Below are 24,352 nucleotides of genomic sequence, written 5' to 3' on the forward strand. Positions count from 1 at the left end.
CTCGGCCCAAGTGCTCAATTCGGAGGAGGCAAAGGAGTGAGGGGGGAAGTCGGGGAGAGCAGAGTTGCCCACATGCAGTGAGGCTCTGCCAGGGTTGGCTGGGGATGACGAGGAACCCTGGCTCCAGTCCCTGGAAACTCCAACTGCATGGAAGACACATTCACACTCACACAGACGGGAGACCATGGGGGTCAGGGAGGAGGGGCGAGGAGTTCAGAAGAACTGGGGTGGAGGAAACCAGGTTCCCTGGGGTTAGCAGGGGTTCCAACAGCCAGTATCAGACAAGACACAAGGGCTACGCAGGTGAGTTAGTACAAGGAGGAGGCAGGCCCACTGGGAGTGTGGGGGCGGGGAATCAGAGAAGACAGGCTTAGAGGTTTATAGGTCCAGTGATCCTCACTGCCTCCCTGACCCAGGGGGCCCAAAAAAGCCAGTATTGCTTGTGCTGCCCCCTGTCAAACATGGCAAATGCTGCCTAGGCAGGGACTCAGAGCCTGTGCAGGCTGATCCTGGGCACAGAGGTGGCCATGCTCCCTTTGGTTCTTGATGCTCTCAGGAATTTGCCTCTTTGGACCCAGGCCCTGCAAACGTAACTCCTACTGTTGGCCAAGGCCCTGGTCCAGTCATGATTGGCTCTATCCATGCCTAAGGCTTTAGGAGCGATGTAGGGAGAGAGCCCACAGGAACCAGTAGCTCCTACGTCCTAGGCCTCCTGCACTCACCTGTTGGGTGCCCCAGCACTCCGCAGCACAACACGGCAGCCCGCCCAGCTCAGGGCCAGAGTACTGAAGGGGTGGGTGGGAGTCCTCCTCCACCAAGCACACCTTGAAAGACACTGTTGAGGGTGTAATTGTCCTCCGTAGACCATCTTTCTCTGGGATTGTAAAGTACTTTGCTTGTTCATTCATAAACCTTTGGGGCCCACCCTATACAAGAGCAAGATAAGTAAAGCCTCAGTCCTTTGCTTTACTCAAGGAGTCCTCGACCCACCAAAGGGGACCAAACAGCCCAGAAAGTCCATGACGACACAGGATATGTGGAGCGGTTCTGGGGCTTCTGGGACAGGTAACCTGAGGTAAGCCAAGGAAACAGGAAATCTTTTCCAACAGAGCAAAGGGGTTCCTTTCCATGCCTGCCTGCTCTGGTAGCCCCACAAAGGGCTCTGGGGTGCAAACAGAGAAGGGAGTAAGTGCCATTGCTGGAACTCCTCAGGATTTAAAACTGGGAGAGACTCTGAAAGAACTAAACTGACCTACTACACAATGCCCTCCCTGCCACTCCTGGAGACTGGGCACCGGGCACCCCAGTTGGCTTCAACACCTCTGGTGGCAGGGGGCTCATAACACTCGCGGAAGCCTGCAGTGCACTGTGGCTTCCCCCACCGGTCTTGGCTCTGCCTAGACTGCCATCCACCTGGCTGCCACGTGGAGCACTGTCCCCCATGCCCATGCAAATTTCAGATGCCACAGGGGCAAAAGGAACACCTTTGACCAAGCCCGACCCAAAGAAGAGGGCAAGGAGAAGCTGCTTGAGGGAGCTGTTCTTGTGTTTACAGAACGTGTCCATATTTGTGCCCTCAAATTCATCACTTGAGCAAAAAAGCAGTGTGATTAAGCAAACATGACACCTGGTGCAGGAGGAGGATGGCCTCCTTTCAGGAGGCAAAGTGCCTTTGGATCATGGCCTCTAACTCCAGTCTCAGGTGTATGTGCACCTCTCAAGTCTACAAAGCATTCAGGCTGGGGCCAGGCAGAACTGAAAAAGCATAAGGCAGCCCCACAGTAGGACCCTGGAAGCGGGGCTGTGGAGCTGTGGACTAGGTGAGTAGCACTGCACCTACCAGAGGGTTTGTGGCAGATGGGGTAGGAAAAGGCTTTGGGCCTCTGGGTGTAGGGGGGTGGGGGTGGAAACAAATCCTTCCTGAAATGTCCCTCATAAAGCATATCCTATGAGAGCACTGACCAAACATCCACACCTGCCCCTAACCCATCTGAGGTTTATACTTAGGGCTCTTTGGAAAGAAAAATATAATCTAATGCTTGGTCGTATGTGTTCCTGGAGAGAGAGAAAAGTCAGTGAATAAGGCCTAGCTATGGAAATGCTTTCCTGGACCAGAAATTTTGCCTCAGGTACAAGACTTGGCAGGTAGCCCCAGAAGTAATTCAGTCAAGGTATTCTGATGGCGCCTGAGTGAAGGATGGTGTATTTGATAATGTGGGGGGAGTGGCGTGGTGCTAAGGTAAAGAGTGCCCTCAAAGAGCTCACCGACCTCAGAAGGGGTACTGTACTGTACCCTCTGACACAAAGCAGTGAACAGAGCAAGAATGGGACTGGGAAACCAACCAGGTGAAGCTTATCCTGCACAGAGATGACAGTGGCTTGTCCGGGAAGTGGCCATTGGGCTGGAGAGCAATTCTGGAAGAAAGGTGATGAGAAGTGATTTCTGAGCTGAGCCTTGAGAACTGGCCTGTGCCCCCAGGGGAAACAGAAGCAGGGCCCAGAAAAGGCTGGCAGCGGAGCAGACTGGCCACCACCTGGGTCAGGTCATGTATATGCAGCCAAGAGGAAGAAAATGGAGAAAGTTATGTATCAGTGCTTATTTATTCTTTGAAAATACCTTGACATCTTGACTGAGCACTCCATTTGACTGCCAACATTTTTTTTTTGAAATTTTTGCCTAGATATTTAACATCATCTCTGACTGGTGCTGGCAGTGTCTATGGGCCCAGGAGGTAATGGGTAATGAATGTTAGATAATACAGCCAAACAATACAGAAGAGAACTGAAAGTAACTCCTGGGTCACAATTTATACCAGTGGAAAAGTATACACAAACACAAGTGAATCTAAGTTAGATTCACTGCCTCTACTCCATTCTCTGTGAACCAGGTCACAGCCCCAGAGATGGGAACCGATCTCACAGACAGCATTCCACACAGAGGAGACACAGCCAGAGAAGAGGGAGCCGGACTCTGTAGCGGGCTGTAAGACTAACTGCAGCCTTCTGCCTGACGGAGGGATCCACAGCCTCTGCGGTCAGGGTACCAGGACGGAATACACGCTCATACTTTTTTGTGTGGCCTCAGGAAAGTCACAATCTCTCTGCACCTCAGTTTCATCATCAGTAAAATAAGGGCATAAGCCCCTGTGCAAACTGAAACTAGATAGGGAATGTGGTTGTACAACACTGTGAACATTCTAAATGTCCCTGAATAGCCCACTTTAAAATGGTTGACTTGGACTTCTGGCCAAGATGGAGGCGTAGGTGGAAACACTGTGCCCCCTCCCACAACTAAATTTAAAGATAGCGAAGTTTTAGAAACAAAAACGCAACCAAAACAGTGAAAATTGAACTGTACGGAAGTCTGACAACAACAAACCACTCAGCCAGACCGGTAAGAGGGGCGGAGTCAGTGGTGGAGTGCAGTGGGGCTGGAAAGAGCGTTTGCTCTGACCGACTCAGGAGCAGAGGTGGAGGCGGTTGGTGGATCCCAGGTGTGGGGTGGTGACGGGCGGACCCAGCGAGGGCACAGGGTGGCTGGCTGACTGCGGTCACACATTTGCGTGCAGATAAACCAAGAGAAGGAGCAAACAGTGAGACAGACAGCTCAGGCTAGGGCCCCAGCGATGGGAATTAGAGCCTGAAAGCACCAACTGGAAAGACTTTCTTGGGGTTGAGGGGCTGGGAGAGGCTCCCAGGCTCACAGAGAGTTCGTTGGAGAGACCCACAGGGTCCTGGAGAGTATACAGGCCCACACACCCGGGAACTAGCACCAGAGGGGCCCAATTTGCTTGTGGGAAGCCACAGAGGGGACAGAAATCTGAGAGAGATTGGAGCAGAGCAAAGTGCCATTTTTTTCCCTCTGACCCCACCCCCACATACAGCATCACAACCCAGACACTGGGTTACCCTGCCCTGGAGAACACCTAAGGCTCCGCCCCTCAAACATAACAGGTGTGAACAGACCAAACATTATGACTCAAGAACAGCTCAAAGCCCCGGAGCCTATAATTCTAAGTGAGCAAGAAATGGCCAGCCTTTCAGATGCACAGTTCGGAACACTGGTGATCAGGATGCTCACAGAATTGGTTGATTTTAGCCACAAATTAGAGGAACATATGAAGGCTAAACTGACTGAAATGGAGGGAAATGCACAGGAAACCAATAGTGATGGAAAGGAAACTGGGACTCAAATCAAGGGAGGAGACCAGAAGGAAGAAAGAACCAACCAAACAGAAAAGAAGGAAGAAACAAGAATTCGAAAAAATGAGGAGAGGCTTAGGAATCTCCAGGACACCTTTAAACGTTCCAACATCCGAATTATAGGGGTACCAAGAGAGGAAGAGGAACAGTCACGAATGGAAAACTTATTTGAACAAATAATAAAGGAGAACTTCCCCAGTCTGGCAAAGGAAATAGACTTCCAGGAAGTCTACTTCCAGGAAGTCCAGGAAGCTCAGAGTCCCAAAGAAGTTGGACCCAAGAAGGAACACACCAAGGCACATCATAATTACATGAGCCAAGATTAAAATGGAGAGAATTCTAGAAGCAGCAAGAGATAAGGGGACAGTCACTACAAAGGAGTTCCCATCAGACTCTCCGCTGATTTCTCAAAAGAGACCATACAGGCAAGAGGGGCTGGAAAGAAGTATTCCAAGTCATGAAATCCAAAGACCTACAGCCAAGATTGCTCTATCCAGCAAAGCTTTCATTTAGAATGGAAGGGCAGATAAAGTGCTTCTCAGATAAGGTCAAATTTAAGGAGTTCGTCATCACCAAGCCCTTATTATATGAAATGTCAAAGGGACTTATCTAAGAAAAATAGAAAATATGAACAGTGAAAGGACAGCAAACTCACAGTTATTAACAACCACACCTAAAACAAAAGCAAACCAAGAGGACAGCTAGATCAGGAGTGGAACCACAGAAATGAAGAACACATGGAGGGTTAGCAACAGGGGAGTGGGAGGAGAAGGGGGGAGAAGGTACAGAGAATAAGTAGCATAGACGGTAGGTGGAAAGTGGATAGGGGGGAGGGTGGGAATACTATGGAAAATACGGAATCTAAAGAACTTGTGACACATGGACATGAACGAAGGGGGGGAGGGGGAGGGGGAGGGGTGTGCAGAGTGGAGGGGAGTGGGGGGGAATGGGACAGCTGTAATGGCATAATCAATAAAATATATTTTAAAAAATAAAATAAAAAAATAAAATGGTTGACTTTATGCTATGTGAGTTTCACCTCAATAAAAAAACTCATTAAAATTTCTAATGCCTGACAGTATGTGCATGGAGGTGTTCACTGCAGCAAGGCTGGGATAAACCTGAGTGACTTACTGCACACTCATTAATCACGGTGTTGACATACCTATCCAGCTAGCAAAAAGGAATGACAAATCCTATAGTCCAATACAGAAATAGCACCATACTATGTTGTGAAGAGAACAAGTGGGTCTTGGAGAACAGAATTCAGACAGCATTAAAGCAAAACCACAAACCCGGTTTTGTGTATGTAGAGGAAAGTACAGTTGACACCCACAGTCAAAAATCAGCATATAACTTTTGACTCCCGCAAAGCTTAACTAGAGTCCCTTGTTATTCGTGGGAGAAAGGTTCCAAGAACCCCTATGGACATGAAAATCCATGGATGCTCAAATCCCTTATATAAACTGGCACAGAACAATGTAGAGTCAACACTCTGCATCTGCAGGTTCCTAACCGCAGATCAAATACTGCCTTCAGTCATGGCTGGCTGAATCTGCAGATGCGAAACCCAAGGATACAGAAGGTTGGCTGTATATATGCATATATTGAAAAAATAATATGCATATAAGTGGACTCATGCAGTTCAAACCAGTGTTGTTCAACTGTAGTCTAAAAGGACATCACATCTAAACATACTTACCTATGGATACTCTTATTCTTATTTTAAAAAATTAGAAACAATTTTCTAAAAACAGTAAGACAAACTCTGATGGATGAAAAGCAAAGATGACAGCAGCAAAAAGCACAGCGGGTACCAGGGCCCCTTGGAGAGACAGTGACTCCAGGACTCGGGCACAGTGGGTACGAGATGAACCTGGAACATCCTGTTACGTCAGACGCTACAGAAATGTACCAAAAATGGTTGGAGCACAAGAAGCAACGTGAAGGGGCTCCTACTGGCCAAATATGAAACTGAGAACCAAAAACAAAACAAAAAAGGACAATAAGGAATTACAAATCATTGAAAAAATGGAAATCTACCAGTCCATAATGAATACAGATACATAAAAATAAATCACTGTGTGAGAGGGAGGGAGGACAGACTGATAAATGAGGAAAATGGTGTTTTACAATCATCACACTCAAGATGGAACCTAAAACAGTAATCATCATAGTACTGAATCAGCAATACTTGCTAAGTCTCAGGACAAGCTTGGTGAGGAACGTGATACGGTCTTCTTACCGTATGTCTCCAGAGATTGCTCATGAGCTGGGAGAAAATGGTAACTATCCTGAGCCAGCACATTCACCGCACTAAAGCTTAGTCATGCCCCTCCACTCCATCCTTCTCACCACAGCCACTGGGATCTCATAGGTCCCCTCGTATCACACATGGCGGCCTCTGTCTGTAAGTCAAGTCTAACTCTCCACAGGATGCCGGGTAAGACCCTCAAGAACCCAGGCTTTGCCACTTTAACTGCTTTTCCCAGCCTTATATTTTAAGCTCCAGGCACAGTGAGCTGTGGGTAGCTCCCTGCACACTCCATCCCACTTCACACGCCTGGTAACTTCTCCCACAAAGCCTGCGCAGCCACTAGGCTTGGGCCTCTTCTCCGGGACTTTGTTCCTGACCTCTCTGGGAACTTCCTTTGGGCTTCCATTCTTTTGTTACTGCAATCACTGTGCTGTATGGAAATGATCTGCTCCTGTGTATAACTGCTATACTAAGACAACATATGCTGTGAAGGCAAGAACAGCATCATCACTATACCCCCAGCACCAGGCACAAGCAGATTTTCCATATTTGTGGAATATATGGGACTGAAAAGCATCTGTGGGTTTTGAACACCAAGGCCTTTAAGATTTTGGCAACAGATGTAATTAAAACACACACAAATCATGATGAACCAACATTTAAAACACTGAAGTACCCTCAAATCATTAAAAACTACACATAAAGAGGTAATACAGAGTTTATTGAATTAGAGTTTTCTATTTACAACTGAGATCACATCTACATAATAGGTTGCTAATCTACATGGGTACATTATTTCTAATAAGTTTAGACTTACAATGAATGGGCTCAACCATAACCCCCCCACACTAATTGTTTTAAAACAGTAGTGCATACATTATACTCCTCCTATAAAGCCAGCTTCGATTAAAAACGTCTAGTTTCAAAGACCACTCTGATTTTGAAGATGAACCAAGATACATATTGCATGATTCTAAAATCAATTTTAGCCATTTTGTACAGCTGCAATCTTATCAGACTACGGTAAATACATATTTTAAAGGACATTGGTGAGGAGCACCACCTGGTGTTAACTCACCTCCCCCCAAAATCCTTTGACCCACAGTCGCCCGTTGGGAAGCCGAGCAGGGCCCGGTGGTACTTTGGCAGGCGGCCAACTGCTGCTGGGAGGTAATGGAAGCAGCCACTCCCCCTTTTAATTCCACCGCACAATGCAAATTGCGAATGGTTCTGCAATTAGAGCATTTACCATGGTGCTTAAAAACAGACACTGAGAGTCAGCTAGAAAAGGGGAAAAGAAAGTTGTTGGTAGGTTAAGTAAGTGGGCACATGAAGAACCAAGCTGCTGTGTCCAACACATGGGCTTTAACTAAATGAACTCTGGAGGCCGACAGCAGTAGACCTGCTCAATTGTCCTTCCAAATCAGAGTAAGACTAACTAGCTCAGGCTTGAGTTCTGTCCTATGCATAGGTTCCACCGGTGATGAGAAGCTCATATGCAGGATCTCTACTCCTTCTGCACAAAACGATGCATGCACACAGCATGCCCAGCAGCTGTGGGAAGAAAACAACAATGGAAAAAAGAAAGGCTAAAAAATAAAAACTCTTACATAGCAGGAACATATTTCTTTGTTGGCAATGAAGCTGTTTTAAAGTCCAGTGACTTCCAATGATCAAAAAAATCAATAACAAGAGTAAGAGAAGTGACATTACCTTTTTAGGAACTAAGTACCAAGTTGTACCTTCCCTCACTTACACCTATGAACAATCTGTGAAACCAGCAACGAATCAAGGCCGCCCCCACTCTCAGTCTAGACTAGTGTTGTACAAAAAAAGACTTTCTGTAATGATGGAAACCTTCTCTCTCCGAGCTGTCAAATATGGCAACCAACAGCCTCTGCAACAAAGGACTTATGTGTTTATTTTATTTAAACTAATTTAAACTTAAGACACATGTGGTTACTGGTTAGCATGTTGGACAGCAAAGTTCTGTAAAGTAAAATGATCAAGACTGTGTGTTGAGGCCCTGGCTGGTGTGGCTCAGTGGGTTGAGCACCGGCCTGTGAACCTAAAGGTCACTGGTTTGAATCCCAGTCAGGGCAGGTGCCTGGGTTGCGGACCAGGTCATCAGTTGGGGGCCTATGAAAGGCAACTGATCAATGTTTCTCTCCCTCTCCTCCTCTTCCCATCTCTCTACAAAAATAACATAAAATAAAATAAAACCTTTTAGGAAACATTTTTTGAAAGACTGTGTTGAGGAAACTTCAGGCATATAAATTTGGGGGGAGACAGTCTTTAGAACAACCCACAAAACTCAGTACACGAATAGAGCAAAAGTTCTATGGTGGAAAACCAATCCTGGTACCCAACAAAATGCTGTAGTTTGAAAGATTTTGTTTCTTTCACAATTACTTATTATTTTTGAAATCCAGTTTTGGCTCTGTGGGATTATATACATATTACTTTGTAAAAGTTACACCTCCATTAGTTTATTTTAAAAATCCCTAAACTTTCTGTAGTAGCAAAATGGATAGTAATAAAGTCATGCGAAGTTATTCTGGATAAGCAAGAGTTATTAAACTGGATTGAAGAGAAAACAATTTTAGAATTTTTGACTTGGCTTCTTACAAATATACAGTAACAAAAGAACTAAATATGAGTAAGTTAATTTGCTGTCTTAACTTCTCATCTGAGAGTGAAATATTAGGTATCTGATTTTAAAAGGCAGGGCCCTCTGTAAATATGGAGTGAATCTAATTTCAAAACAATATATTCAAACCAGAAACATGCACACACCAAGTCTGAAGTGGGAGATGACTCACGGGCCACACATGCAGAGAACAAGTGTATCTTCAGTTAGGCAAGTGCTATCCATTCGGATATCTACTCACTGCTTGAATCCATTAGTTTCATTACATCAATATTGGCTGAGTGTTTACTAGTGCAAAGTACTTTATATACATTTTGAAAGTGGATATTACTGAAAGTTTACCAAGTATCTTAAGCCAATTTTATATATGTTTAGTATCAAATTCCTAAAGTAATATATTTCTGTTCATGGTAGAGCAAAACATTCTCAGAACTGCTATAACAACAAACAATTATGTTCCCACGTAACGTCAAATTGAGCAACAAAAATGCGAAGCTCAGAAATTACTAATTTGCTGGGGGGAGGGGCAGGAATCTCTTTTCCCACCCCACTTCCCTCACATTCCTTTCAGTTGGCCAACTTCTACTGAAACAGTCGGCACTCTCAAAATGGGGTCTGAAATAAGTATCATTTCTTTCCTCACTTTTATTTCAATTAAGTCAACTGTATTAATTTAAAACAATTTCTATTTATTTATTTATCTTTAGAGGGGAAGGAGAGAGGGAGAGAAACATCAATGTATTGTTGCCTTTTATGCAACCATAATAATGGTCCCCTGCTGGGAGTTGGCCTGCAGGGAACTGGCCTGCAACTCAGGCATGTGCCATGACTGGGAATTGAACCGTGGTCCTCTGGTTCGCAGGCCTGTGCTCAATCCACTGAGCTACACCAGCCAGGGCCTAATTTAAAACAATTTTAAAAAGCTTAATAAAACTCTACTCATGCTTGAGATGAGTCCGTTTGAAAACATTAAGTTCTACACAATAACTTCTTATACTCCAAACCTCATCACTAAGTATTGCAGGTCCATTTCCAAAGTTTTGGCTATACTGCTAAAGTTTCATTGATTACTAAATTTTCCAATAATAGACTTGGAAATATCATACAAATATTTCAGCTCCAAATATTTCAGCTCAATTCCTTTCCTGCAATGAATTTTTCCCTACAATATTCAAGGCACAAGAAATAATCTATATCTAGTCCACATATAACACCCAGCGACCACAAAACGTGATCACTAAATACAGAGGCAAATGGTGATTACAAAAACCATGAAGAGTTAAAATGTTCCATGATCTACTATGTAGGTGGCATCATGAGGAAACAGCTACTCTTTGTTATACAAGGTTATTGGAACTGTATACTGGATACTGGAAATGGCCTTTTCTGAGAAAAATATGTAAATTAAGTCACTAATACTCTGGCTCCTTAATTTCATGGCTACAATTTTTGTTATAGAGTTTTGCTCACACATAGAGATGATGTTGACTACTTGCATTTTTGTAATAGCAAGACTTAACGTAAATGCCTGTTAATGTAGATTAATTATAAAATATGTCATCCAAATGAAATACTATGCAGCTATAGCATATTAATTTATTTTTAACAAGCAATCTTCAAAGTTATATACCATATAATTCTATTTATATAACATTCTAAAATGGCAACATTTCAGAAATGGAGGACAGACCAGTGGTTGCCAGGGTACGGGGCAGAGGCACCAGATGGGGATGGGCACAGTTACAAAAGGATACCAGACGGTACCATGTGGGATCCTTGTAACATGGGAACTGTTCAGTATCTTGATTGGTGGGGGTAGATACAGGAACCTATACAGGTCATAAAATATAGAACTGAAAGCATACACGTAGACACAAGAAATCTGAATAAAATTGGTAAGTTGTATCAAAACCAACATCCTGGTTGTGACATACTGTAGCTGTATAAGTTCTTAAAACAGCATGTGAATATGTAATTACCTCAATTTTTTAAAAGGCAAGGTACAAAATTGCATCCTATAAGCTTCTATTTGCATAAAAAATGCATATGTGCTTTTCTAACCACAGATTACTTCTGGAAGTAACTTATACTCCATACAGGAAATTACATACAAGAAACTGAGAACAGTGGTGGACTTTGCAGGGGGGACCTGTAGTCAACTTAGAAGGAAGCTTACCTTTTACTAGATTTGTATTATTTGAAAAATAATTGTCAAATGGGCATTTCAATTTAAAAAAACCTTCAAAATTTAACAATTAAGATTAATTTCCTCCAAATTAGAAACAAACAAAAAAACCCCACCCTTAACTACTCAAGAGTTAGCTTCCCAAGCTTTGGTTAAGTCTTTTGTTTGTTTGTCTGTTTGTTTTTAGGTTTGAAATGTTTATCTATGTAGAAATGTGAATAACATAGTAACGATATTTTCTAAACCAGTAATTTATATGTACAGATTTAACTTTTTTTTTTCTGACGTGCCTTAAATTGTATAAAATGTCTTGGTGATCTGATAATATGATTACCTTTAGGGATAAATGAACCATTTTTTGTTATTGTTGTTCAAGTACAGTTGTCTCCATTTTCCACCCACCCACCTCCCCCACCTCCTACCCTCAGTTCTACTCCCCTTTGGCTTTGTCCATGGGTCCTTTATACATGTTCCTTGATTAAGTTTTTAAGGAAGAATTACTTGGAAAAAATATTAAAGAATCAAGCCACTCAGTTCTAACTACCTGTGGGTTCAATGTTAAGTGTTATTCACTTAGGTATTTTAACTCATTTGAACAAAAAAATTAGTAGTCCAGAAGCAGGAAGGAAAGGAAATACAGTCTCAACCTCCTTCCTTCACACTTGGCATATGTAATAGAAAATAGCAATAGGAAATAGTTCTCTGAAAGTGTGCTCTCAGTCAGTTCACCCCGAGGACATGCCAACTTTACGAGTCTCCGAAGACTGACAATTCCCATTTTTCCCATGTTGCCTGTGTAGAGAGCCTTACCTGCAGCAGAGACCAGATTTTTCAAATATGAAATTCATAATTAATCATCTGTTAATTTAAGGGGCTGGTTACTGTCAAAGAAGTGAAATATCTTGGATAATAAGCTAACAGGGGGCATAGCAGAATTTTTAAAATCTCATTCTCTCATATTCAAAAACTCTGTTATAATAATTAACTAGCAGTTTTCAGGTCTTGATCATTTTGGTCCCACTCAAACCTAGCTCATTTAACTAGGATCAGGCAAGGGTCTGCACGTTTCTTAAAGAGCACTACAGTAAACATTTGAGGCTTTGCGAACCAAGAGACAAAACCGGTCTGTTGCAAGTACTCTACTTCGCCACCACAACACAGAAGCTGTCAGAGACAAGGCGCAGCTCCCACGAAAAGACGTGGTGACACAGACGGTCAACTCCTGAACTGGAACATTTTATTGATAAATTAAGCTTATAAGGAAGTTTCTTCTTAAACTCACCTTTATGCACTAGAACTTCAATGTAATATAGCTTAACAGTTAAAATCACAAATGACACTCAAAATCAAAGAAGACAATGCTAAAAAGTTTTGATATACTGCCACAAATCATCTGCCAATCATTAACATGATTTCAAACTATTTACTATGATAACTGTTAGAGCTTCCCCACTGTGGAACCTAAGAAAAGTGCTAATAATATTTCAATGCTACTGCATTATATATTTTATTCAGCTGAAGTGCCAATTAACTTTCAGGTTTCATAAAGGACTTAGGAATGTAATCTTTTGAGAATACTAATTTCTTCAATTTATAATTGGATTACAATGGAGTTGTGGTTCAAGCTTTAGTGATGGTCATAAGACATAGTACCCTTGCTCCCCCTCATTTTCATGGCCTTTAAAACAAAGGGCATAGGAACTGGAGAATCTCCAAGTGTCTTTCTAGGTCTAACTTTCTCTATCAGGACTGGAATACAAACAAGAGCTCACTGACCTTTGAACTGTTTCTGCTTTTGCTTGGGTTTTCCATACCCAAGGTACCCAGGCACATCAGATTTTTGAATATCAAAAGTTTGGAACATTTCTAGATACTCTCAAGAAAAGAGAATACATTAGGGAAACTCATTGTTTTTCCTTAAAACCAAAGTTTTTAAAAATTTTCAAAGACACTAGAGGTTTTGAGTCTGTGAACCTCTGAATCCAACTCAGTTCTGCTGAACAAAAAAAATCAAATCTTTATCAGCTATCTTAAGTCAGGGTGATTTAAGCATAAAATGTATGAACCCTGAGAAAGAAGATACGTACTGAAAATGGCTCCCAGTGGTTAAATGGGCTCAGATTAAACAAAACAAAACAAAACAAAATAAAACACCCTAGCAGCCATTCTACACAGGAATTGTAAACTGTGCTTCAGGAAAAAACCTGCACTAAACTACCAGTCTCTGTACCAAACTGCCTGCCTGCACTAGTTCTACCACCTAAGCTGGTCCTTATAAAAGATTTTCTGGAGTCCTGTTTCAACCAATAGGGCTGAGGTTTTCACCACCCAAAGCTGTATTTACCACACTCCCCTCCAACATCGTCGCTGATCAATCAAGACAATGCCTTTTGGACCAATCAAATTGCCAGAATTTGGAGCCCTCATTTGCATGAGGATGGACCGATCAGAGACCAGGGTTAAGGACTTTTGTCTATATAAGCCAGCTCCCCAGTAGCTCTGGGAGAACACTTTCCCTTTCCTCTGAAGGCTGTGTTTCCCCAGCTGAGGTATGTCACCAGAGCAGAGCAGACCAGCAAGAAGCACAGCAGACCAGCAAGAAGCACAGCAAAGCTGTCTAGCCAGACAGGGGCCTGGCCACAGGGCTGCCTCATAACCATGCTGTACTGGAGTGGAGCAGTTTTGCAGCTAATGGTTTCCTTCTTCACCATACTCCAAATTGGGCATTCCTGTTGGCATTGAATTGATGCCAGTGGCCATCAGTTGACACACACATATGAGAAAGAGACTAGTTAGAATATTTATTAGCCCCCACTAAAAAAAATGAAGAAATATCTGGCTGGTTAATAAACTTAACTAGATGAGGGACGTAACTAAAGGGACAATTTTCATCAGTCTTCTACACAATGTTGCATATTTCATGATCAAAACCACCATACAGTTCCTAAGCTTTCTTTGCCGCATGCAAAATGTGAAGCTCTCTTACTATATATAAAACCATTAAGCCTTGGCTGGTGTAGCTCAGTGGATTGAGCACGGGCCTGTGAACCAAATTTGATTCCCAGTCAGGGCACGTGCCTGGGATGCAGGCCAGTTCCTAGCAGGGGACCCACGAGAGGTAACCATACACTGGTATTTCTCTTCTTCTCTCCTTCCCTTCCCCTCTAAAGATAAATAAATAAAATCTTAAAAAAAAAACCATTAAGACTGTACAGATCAGCATTTCACTTGGGAAAAGAGAAGTCCCTGATATTTCATTATTTTTACCTAAATATGTTTATACAATCAAAATATATCTCCCTGCTGATTAACAGATTACTGCTATGCCACAAAATCCATGGTTAGGAGGGCAAAGACCATAAAAAAATACAAAGCTAGTCTTTTTAATGAGTCCTTTCAGGGCTCTTAGAACACTGCAAAGTAAATAATCAGCCTTTTGCCATTTTAAAAGGCACTGCCCATTAAATACACTAACTTCTGTTCAAATAGAGAAAAAAGCAATCCAAGCAATTTATAAACTAGCAATCCAATTTGTTTTATCTAACAATGAAAAGATACCTCCATTTCTTAAACTATATTCTCTAGGCCCAAAGCATATTTCAAAAACAACGAAAAGAACAGCCTGAGAATTAAATGCAATGCAAAGGATTTTCAGTCACTTTCAAATAGTTGACTATTCTCAGTTTTAAGATTCTTCTAAAACATCCTCTAACAGAATCTCTAAGATATAATGAATATACCTAGGAATGTAAGTAGTTTACTAGGCAGAAAAAGAGCTGTCTTTCTATTTTGTTTTTGGGTAGGGGTGAGAGATAAGGGTGTGTGTATGCACGCATGCTGGGACTGGGAGTCAAGTTAAGGGATAAGTAAGAAATTACTCCAGCTACTTTGCACATGCTATTATTAAGGAGGGAAAGAACGCTTTCACCGGCAGGAGTTAAGAATATAAGTCCACTTCTGCTACCCAACAATAGGACAATACACTTCCAGATGCGCTAAGTATGTCATGGACTCCTTGATGGTTATCCATCTAAAAAAATTTAGTCTCAAATATGGAAGAGGTTAGAACCTCAGTTTTTACTTGAAGGCCTTTTCTGTAAAGCAATACAATTTCTCCTATTAGTATAAGAGACTAGAGTTGTGCAATAGTACCAGTCGTACCCATTCTTGATTTATATATAGTAACATATAAAACCCCTGAGGACAGAAAAATAAGGACCGAAAGAACAAAAACTAGTTTTAAAAAAGACTATAATTATTTCCAAATGGAAATAAAGCAATATAATTCTTAAAAATTCTGTAAGTTCTATTAAAATACCTCCCATTACAGTATGACAAGAGCTTGTATTTTGAGCAGGTCACTCAAGAAAATAATACAGAGTCCTCTCCCACACAGTCCTCCCATCCAGACCTCTAGTTTGCTGAAACCATTCTGGGTCTAGGTCTAGAGACAGAAAACAGAAGATGGTAGAAACTGGTCCCTGTATCACAATTTCTTTTAAGTTATCTGTATACACATAGAGTAACTGCAATTCGTGATGAAAACCATTCAGGACTGACATCAGAGATCAGTACACTCTGGTAACAGCTGCTTGGCTAACCGTGCTCACCTGAATAGCTGCAAATGCCAGAGCTGCCCAGATAACATGCATCATGATTTCTTGTAGCTTCTTCACAACTAGAGCCTCACACCCCTAAAACATACAAAGTAATCCTCATTAGATAGCTACTATAAAACTGAAAGCTACAAGGTCACATGTTACTACGTACTGGTAGAAATGAAAATGACAAAAACTAAGAAAAAGACCATGCATTTAAAAATAATTTTCGGTAAAAGAAAATAGCTTTAAAGACCAGCAAAAGTCATGGAGACATAAACTATAGCACAGAAATACATAGAAATAACTGTGTATAGTGACAGGTGGGTAGTAGGATTTTGGGGGACATCACTTTTTAAGCTATGTAAGTGACTAACCACTATACTATACACCTGAAACTAATAAAATATTGTATGTCAACTGTAATTGAAAACCAATTTAAATTTTTTAATTAAAAAGACATAACCACAGTATATATAATTTAAGTCCTTAAAAAAAAAAGAATTGCAAGCAGGGACCCCAAAGAATATTTGTACACCTGTTTTCACAGCAGCATCATTCAAGACAGCCAAAAGGGAGCGGCAACCCAGGTGTCCACCCACAAATGCACGGATGAGGAAAATGTGGCCTATCTATACAATGGGACTATTATTCAGCCTTAAGAAGGAATAAAATTCTGACTCATGCTACAACATGGATGAACCTGAAGACATTATGCTGACTAAAAACACAAGCCAGGCACAACAGCACAAGTACTGTAGGGTTCCTTACATGCAGGAACTAAATAGTGAAATTCACAGACACAGAAAATAGAAGGGTGGTTGCCAGGGAACAAGGGAGCAGAGAACGGTGAGTTGTTATGTAATGAATTTCAAGTTTCAGTGTCCAAGAAGGAAACAGTTCTGGAGATGGGTGATGAGAAATACACTCAACACTACTGAGCTGTACACTTAAAAATGGTTAAGATGGCTTTAGGAAAAAAAGACAAGCCAAAGATGGTAGAAAAGGAGTTCCAGATAGAGCTGATTCACAGAAAAAAAACAGGTTCCCGGGCAAGATTTGAGTTTTGGCCAAGAAACTGAACTTACCTCAGCATAGAGGTTGGAGGGGTGGGCCAGGCTGCCATTACAACTGCTGGTGGTCTCTCTGCAGCAGCTTAGAGGGACACTCTGATTTTTGGTTTCTTTGAACCAGTCTGTATTTTCCCAGTCTGAGTAATTGTGAATTCCACAACAGTGCAGCTATTGGAAAAGAGAATGAAGATATTACTCCTCGCAAAATACACATAAGTGTCTCGAACTTTAGAGTTCTCTGCACTGCAGAGCTTTAACTTACACTAGAATGGTGATATCCAATAGAACTTCCTGCATTGACAGAAAAGTCCTATGTCTGTAGGTCCAACACGGTAGCCACTAGTTACGTAAGACTTAAAATGTGGCTGGTGTGACTAAGAAATTGAATGTTTAATTTTAATTTAAATAGCCACATATGGACAGTGGCTCTAGAACCTCCATATGAAAAGCACATTGCCCACAGAGATAGTTTATAGCTAAGAAAATTCTTCCTATCCTACATGTGAAATACTCGGTTCTGAGTTAAATACTATTTCCAATGATAGCGTGTTTAAAATAGTTGGTCTAAAATGTCTATAATTTGCTTTATGGTAATCTAGCAAAAGATATGTGGGGGTAATTGGTGAAACAAGATTGACAAAAAGTGAACAATTTTGGGGGGGGGGTTATGGGAATAAAGATCTATTATACTTTCTCTCTATCTCCATGTATGTTTCAAATAGTCCATAACATTTTTTTTACAGTTTTGTCAGTTACCTTTTCCGCTCTTGCTCATAAAAAAATATATGAAGAAGATCTTCCCCCTCCTCTTAAGTCCATCTGGACTTCCACCTTCCCTGTGACGCATACCTCTCTTCCATTATCACCACGCTGACTAATTTGGGGGTGGAAAAGAAAGATGCATTTTATCTGACTTAAACTAGGTGAGGGTGGGAAAAACTTCTCAAGGATGAAGATAAAAATAGTCAACACATCATGAAGTTAACCATGACTGTGAATGTACGTGGCTAATTTACACAGTAGAGCACAGTAAGTTTTATGTTCACCCAAAAGAGATTGGCCCTCAAAAACAAATTTGCCTCAAGAGAGCTCACCTGTCTCTGTACATAGTCAATAGCCCGGCTAGCGGCATCGGGGCTGGTTCCACTGTAGGTCTTATACACCTTCTGAATGCTGCGGTCAACCTCATTTTCCACCTGAGTCAAAAGAAAGAATTCGGTTCCTCTAAAATGCTAGGAAAAGTAGTATTAGTCGCGCTCTAGCTAAAGTGCCTAAGTGGCATATTTACAAAGCTGCCAGAGAGAAAAAGTTTCTCCTTTCCTGCCTTTATACAGGTTCAGGTAAAAATTCAGACATTTTATATCACATAGATTAAGCATGCAAAGAAAAGACTGTGAACAAGATAGCAGGCTAACAGTCCACTCAAAGGGGAAAATGCAGTTGAGTCTTGAGATGGCTCAACGAAATTAAAATTACGAATGAACTGACTTCTTTTTAAAATAAGTTTTCAATGTAGTCTCAAAAGACCTCTTCATTTTCCTTTCCTAAAGGAGGTAAAAATAAAAATTACTTAAAAAAACACTACAAGATATTTTGGGGACAAATGATTAGACTTGGACAAATATGCAAAAGTAATCAGATAAAAAATTTAGTCCTTAGAAATGACACTTTGCTGTCATTACTAAAGTGACAGGACTATGTCACATTCATAAAGTTTGTGCCCGATTCTCCTTCCCCTTTTAAGATGATTAGGCTTATTTGGTAATTTTACCAGTGATATCAGGAGACTATAATTGAGAACCAGGTCATAGGTAGGGGTATAATCCATTGTTTTTTTTTTTTTTTTTGCATAGTTGTCTGGTATTTTATGTATCAATGATTTATTTATTTATTTTTAAAAAACATTTACAAATATTTTGTTTTTTATTTTTATAAAGAGGGGAAGGTAAGGAGAAAGAGTGGGAGAGAAACATCAATGTGTGGATGCCTTTCATGTGTCCTCTACTGGGGACCTGGCCCACAACCCAGGCATGTGCCCTCACCAGGAACTGAACCGGCAACCCTTTGCTTCACAGGCCCGTGCTCAATCCACTAAGCTACACCAGCCAGGGCTCAATGATTTAAATATTAAATTGAATATCATGCCTTTGACTTAAAACCATACCTTACTTATAATGACTCTATCATGCCCTTATAACCTGGCTCTAGAGTTATGCCCAAATTAATTATTTAAAGCAGACTGTTTAGCCTTAAATGGTGAAAAGAAAAGCAGGCAAAATAGAAAGGAAATAGAAAAGAAAAGAGGACGAGGGGCAAGAAGCAAAAGGCTGGCAAAAGCTTCCGTGGTGTCTGAGTTGGCTGGACGTCTTGCTCTGCAGGACAGGACAGAGGCAGCATCACAGCCCACAGTCATCTTGTTCTATGTTCAGAACAAGGCATTTTTAAAAGAAGCAATGGAAAGTGAAATGTAAGTCAGGAAATTTCTATTTCCCCTCTCATACAGAGAATCTATTGGCTGAGGAAATTTGAACAAACTTCTCAGCTGATCAGTTAGTCATCTATAGCTCATTCAAAGTAATTTAAAAAATATTTTATTATTTATTTTTAGAAAAAGGGGATGGGAGAAAGAGAGGGAGACAAACATTGATGTGTGAAACATCAATCGCTTGCTTCTCACACACCCCCAACTGGAGACTTGGCCTGCAACCCAGGGAACCAACTGAGCCATGCAGGTCAGAGCCATTCAAGGTAATTTAAAGAACACTCAGCACCTCCAACTGGAACAGTCGGAGAATTAGCCCTTTGCTACACAAAATGGGGAGACTGGAAATCCTGACATATAATTTCTAATGAACCTTAGATTTTTAAAGCAGTGGCTAAACTGAAGGCAAAAGAAGGTATTTATTTTGATAAAAATAAACGTGCTATTTCACTTGAAACAAACCACTTTTTAAAACATGAATCAGAATAGACAACATACCTTTGCTCTGTAAACGTATCCCAAAACCACCACCACAACTTCTGTGACAAAAACTAAGAGGAGGATGATGACAAACTGCAAGGAAACATTGTCAAAAATTAAACACAAATGAAGAAATGGCAATAAATACTCTCTTGGTAAAAAACAATTATCTAAGATAACTGCTAGAAGTTTAGGACAAGTGCCCGTTCTGTTCCAATTTTAAGAACCAGTCTATGGAGTTTCATGCTCAATTGAAAGCAAGCAACATAAATGAAATATTCTCACATTTTATGATGACTCATGTGGTATGTGAAGGGCTAACTTACCGTGGCCAGTCCACAGTGGCTTTCCCGGATTGTGGCGCAGCAGCCAATTAGTCCGATAATGAAAAGCAAAGCTCCTACAGCTATGATCACTACAGCAGGGATGAGCGTGTACACATCTTCAAAGAAGTGGTCATAATCATCGTAAGTGATGAAGACATATGCTCCCACGTAGCATAAAATGCCAGCCGCCCCCTGCAGAAAACAAGGTCAGAATGCTGGTAAATCTCCAAGGCCTGCTGGTAAAACGTTCCTACTATTTTTTAGTAAGTTATTATTCAGTGAGATTTCCCATTGCTTTTTAATCTATCTGTATGCTATTTTTCAGAAGCTGAAAAGTTTTCTATTACTCATTAATAAAAACATTTCTTTTCTAATGTTGGAAAGCCTTCCAAACTCCATCACCTTTTCAATAATTGCTGGTTCAGTTAGCACCAAGAAACCATGAATTCAGTAATATCGATGATAAGAATGATTCTCAAATACTCAGAAGATGATCCATAGCTCAATTACAGTCCAATACAAATCAATGGGGTGCACACCATGGTTGCCCCCTCAACAAATGAGAAATTAGACTTTGTGTGGCAGAGTCAGTAACCCCTATCCATTCCAACTGGGGAAAGAAAATATTGTAATAATTAGTAACCATGATACCTATTTCCAAAAAACTTGCTGACCTAGTTGAGGCTGTGAAATGATAAAGCCAGGGGGGCTCAGTTATAATGAATTTTGCAAACCCTGGGGTCTATTAAGTGTTTAGAACAGTGCTTCTCAAACTAATGTGAATAGGAATCCATCATCTGAGGATCTTATTAAACTGCAGACTGATTCAGTCAATAGGCCTAGGGTTGGGGTCTAAGATTCTCCATTTCCACCAGGGGATGCTGATGCTGCTGATTCTGAACTACACTTTGATTAACAAGGTTACAGAGCACCTCGTGGGAAAATGATGCAGCAACTCATGGAACAGGTATGCCTCATTTCAGCTGCTGCTCCAGCCACCACGCTTCAGCCGCAGTTTCGCCTACACCCTCCTTTAGCACCGTGGACTCTGCTATCACCGTGTTGCAGCTCCATGCTGACAGCCCAGTGCCATTTGCTTACATGTGAATGAGCAAATACAGTGTGAGGCTACGTGTTAAAACGTTTAGTTTAATTAATAAGTCATTAGTAGAGCTTTGAGATTTTCACAGGAAAAGAATTATTTCACCATCCTTTAAAATTTAACATATAAATCATTAGTCTTCAAACTACAAAATGGCCTCCACAATGATGCTGGAAAATAATTCCTCTCAACCTGAAAGCTCAGTTTATTTCTTAAGTCTATGGAACCAGTAAGCTTGGACATTATCAGTAAATTTTCTTATATTAGGCCATTAAAATCACTGTCCGATCTGGTAGAAACAGACTATATTTACATACAGTTAAGAAAGCAACTTTTTTAAAGTAACAGACGGTTTTTTTGAAGACAACTAGAATAATGGAGGCAATTTAAAAAATATATCATTTTTAGAGGCTCCAATTAAGATGGTGGAATAAGTGGACACCAGGACCATATCAAAATTACAACTAAGTTATAGACTGACCTGAAGAACCATTTGAACACTAGCCGAACAGATGTCCTACAACCCGGGACATACGGAAGAAGTCACACTGAGACTGGTATAAGGGGCAGAGACACAAAACAGGCTAGCCCCACACCCATGTGAGTCAGCTGAGAACCAAGAGGGATATCTTAGCTGCAGAGGTGACCCCTGAAAAGCCAGGGGTCCCAGCACCACCTGGACTCCCAAGCTTGGAACACGAATACTGGGAAGAAGAGTCCCAACAACCTCTGGCTGTAAAAATCAGCAGAGATTCTGTCCCTCTGGGTAAAGGCTGGAAACCCAGGCAGCCTCTTAAAGGGACCGCACACAAACTACTACTCACTGGTGCTCACCTGGGGCTCTCTGGCTTAGGGACAGCAGCTCTGGGGGCATCAGAGACATACAGAGAGAAACTGAGTTGTGTGGCTCAGGGCCAGGGCCGGAGGGCTGCCACTGTCCCTGTGTTGAGTCCTCCTCTGACATGGCCAAATATGGCCCACCTTTCCTGTGTTGAGCTCTGCTTCCACGTAGCTAAATCTGAGTCTCAGCCAGGTGAACACCACTCAACCCACCCTGATAACTTCCCTGAGACTCCAGTCCACCAGAAGTTCCCTCAGACTTTTGCTGAATGGCATCAAACTTGGCACCAGCACCAAATCTAAATCAGCACCAACCTGTGAACAGCACTCGCGACACCCTGCTGCCTTCCTGAGACTCCACCTCACCCAACTCATGTATGCCCAAGGCTCTTTCAGATGCTGAGTCTTACAGGCAGCCAGCAACCAGTGGGAGGTCTCAGGGTGCCTTGGACCTTCTGCTGACCTGCCACAGGCCTGGTTCTGGTGCCAGCCAGCACTGGTTCGCAGTGTGGCCTCTCCCATGTATATCTGGAATGAGCAGAGACAGTTAATAACCACGATCACTTTGTAGCTCCTCACAGGTAACCCTAGGCTGGCCACAAACTGTGTCTGACACTGGCCTGCATGTACCAAAGCCTCTCCCAAGAGGCCTCAGAAACAACACACCCAGTGACCAGCTTCAAACTACAAGAGAGTACCACCTAACCAGCTCCACTAGCGGCACACCCAAAGGGTGGTATCAGCAAGCATCGACTTAGCTCAGGCAAACCCTACTCTTTAGGGTCAACTCCCATACAGTACCTTGTATGTTGTGTAACATGACTTCATAGTCAGCCAGTCAGAGGGTCACCACCACCCACTGACATGCCAAGAGCAATCGAGGATCAACTACAACAGGAGGGCATATACAATCCACACAAGGACACTCCTAGAGCACCTGGCTCAGGTAAACAGGGAGACTGTACCACAGGGCTCCACAGGACATTTACTACATAGGGAACCCTGACAAGACTGGGAGATGCAGCAGACCTACCTAATACATACAGAGAGAGGCAGCCAAAATGAGGAGACAAAAACATGCCCCAAGTGGAAGAACATAAGAAATCCCCAGAAAGAAAAACTAAATAAAACAGAGGCAAGCAATCCAGCTGATAAAAGTTCAAAGCAATGGTTGTAAAGATATTCAAGGAACTTAATGAGAACTTCAATAAAGAGATAATAAGCATAAAGAAGGACATAGAAACCATAAAAAATAGAGTAAGAAGTGAAAAATACAACTAAAAAAAGAATACCCTGGAAGGAATTAATAATAGATTAGATGAAGAAGAAGATCACATTACTGATTTGGAAGACAAGGTAGCAGTAGCACCCAATCAGAAGAGCAGTAAGAAAAAAAATTTAAAATGAGGATACTTTTTTTAAAGATTTTATTTATTTATCTTCAGAGAGGAAGGGAAGGAGAGAAGGAGAGAAACATCAATGTATGGTTCCCTCTCATGAGTCCCCTGCTGAGAAGTGGCCTGCAACCCAGGCATGTGCCCTGACTGGGAATCGAACCTTGATCGTGTGGTTCGCAGGTCTGTGCTCAATCCACTGAGCTACACCAGCCAGGGTAATGAGGATACTTTGAGACAACATCAAGTATAACAACATTCACATCATACATCTACCAGAAGGAAAAGTGAGAAAGCAAGGGATTGGGAACCTATTTGAAGAAATAATGAATGAAAACTTCCATATGCTAGTAGTCAATAGACATACAAATGTAGGAAGTTTCAAAGAAGATGAATCCAACAGGCCCACATCAAGTCACATCATAATTAAAATGACCAAAAATTAAAGACAGAGAATCTTAAAAGGCAGCAAGAAAAATAGTTACCTACAAGAGAACTCCCATAAGACTGTCAGCTCATTTCTCAATAGAAACTTTAAAAGCCAGAGGGAGTGGCATAAAATATTCAAAGTGATAAAAAGTAACAAAGACTACTCTAACCAGCAGGATTATTATTAAAATTGAAAGAGAAATAAAGCACTTTCCATACAAGAAAAAGCTAAGGAGTACATCACCAACAAACCAGTATTACAAGTAATGTTAAAGAAATTTTTTTTAAAAAGGGAGGGAGGAACAAATATAAGTAATAAAATGGCAAAAACTA

The 24,352-nt window shown here is 41.6% G+C and overlaps 1 protein-coding gene across 1 annotated transcript in view; it reads right to left on the bottom strand.

Moving 5' to 3' along the window:
• Positions 1 to 7,160: 7,160 nt before the first annotated feature.
• The window catches only part of TSPAN3 (tetraspanin 3), a 49,361-nt gene continuing 32,169 nt past the window's right edge, over positions 7,161 to 24,352 (bottom strand). Inside the window, exons 2-7 of the mRNA XM_037046963.1 lie at positions 20,255 to 20,446; positions 19,947 to 20,021; positions 18,061 to 18,162; positions 16,982 to 17,134; positions 15,906 to 15,989; positions 7,161 to 8,014 (exon numbers count right to left, since the gene is read on the bottom strand). Coding sequence (XP_036902858.1) covers positions 7,922 to 8,014; positions 15,906 to 15,989; positions 16,982 to 17,134; positions 18,061 to 18,162; positions 19,947 to 20,021; positions 20,255 to 20,446 — 699 coding nt within the window. The 3' untranslated portion in view covers positions 7,161 to 7,921. The remainder of the gene's footprint in view (positions 8,015 to 15,905; positions 15,990 to 16,981; positions 17,135 to 18,060; positions 18,163 to 19,946; positions 20,022 to 20,254; positions 20,447 to 24,352) is intronic.

Source organism: Sturnira hondurensis, unplaced genomic scaffold (assembly GCF_014824575.4).
Source record: "Sturnira hondurensis isolate 20B ecotype Veracruz unplaced genomic scaffold, ASM1482457v3 Scaffold0005329, whole genome shotgun sequence".
NCBI lineage: Eukaryota > Metazoa > Chordata > Mammalia > Chiroptera > Phyllostomidae > Sturnira > Sturnira hondurensis.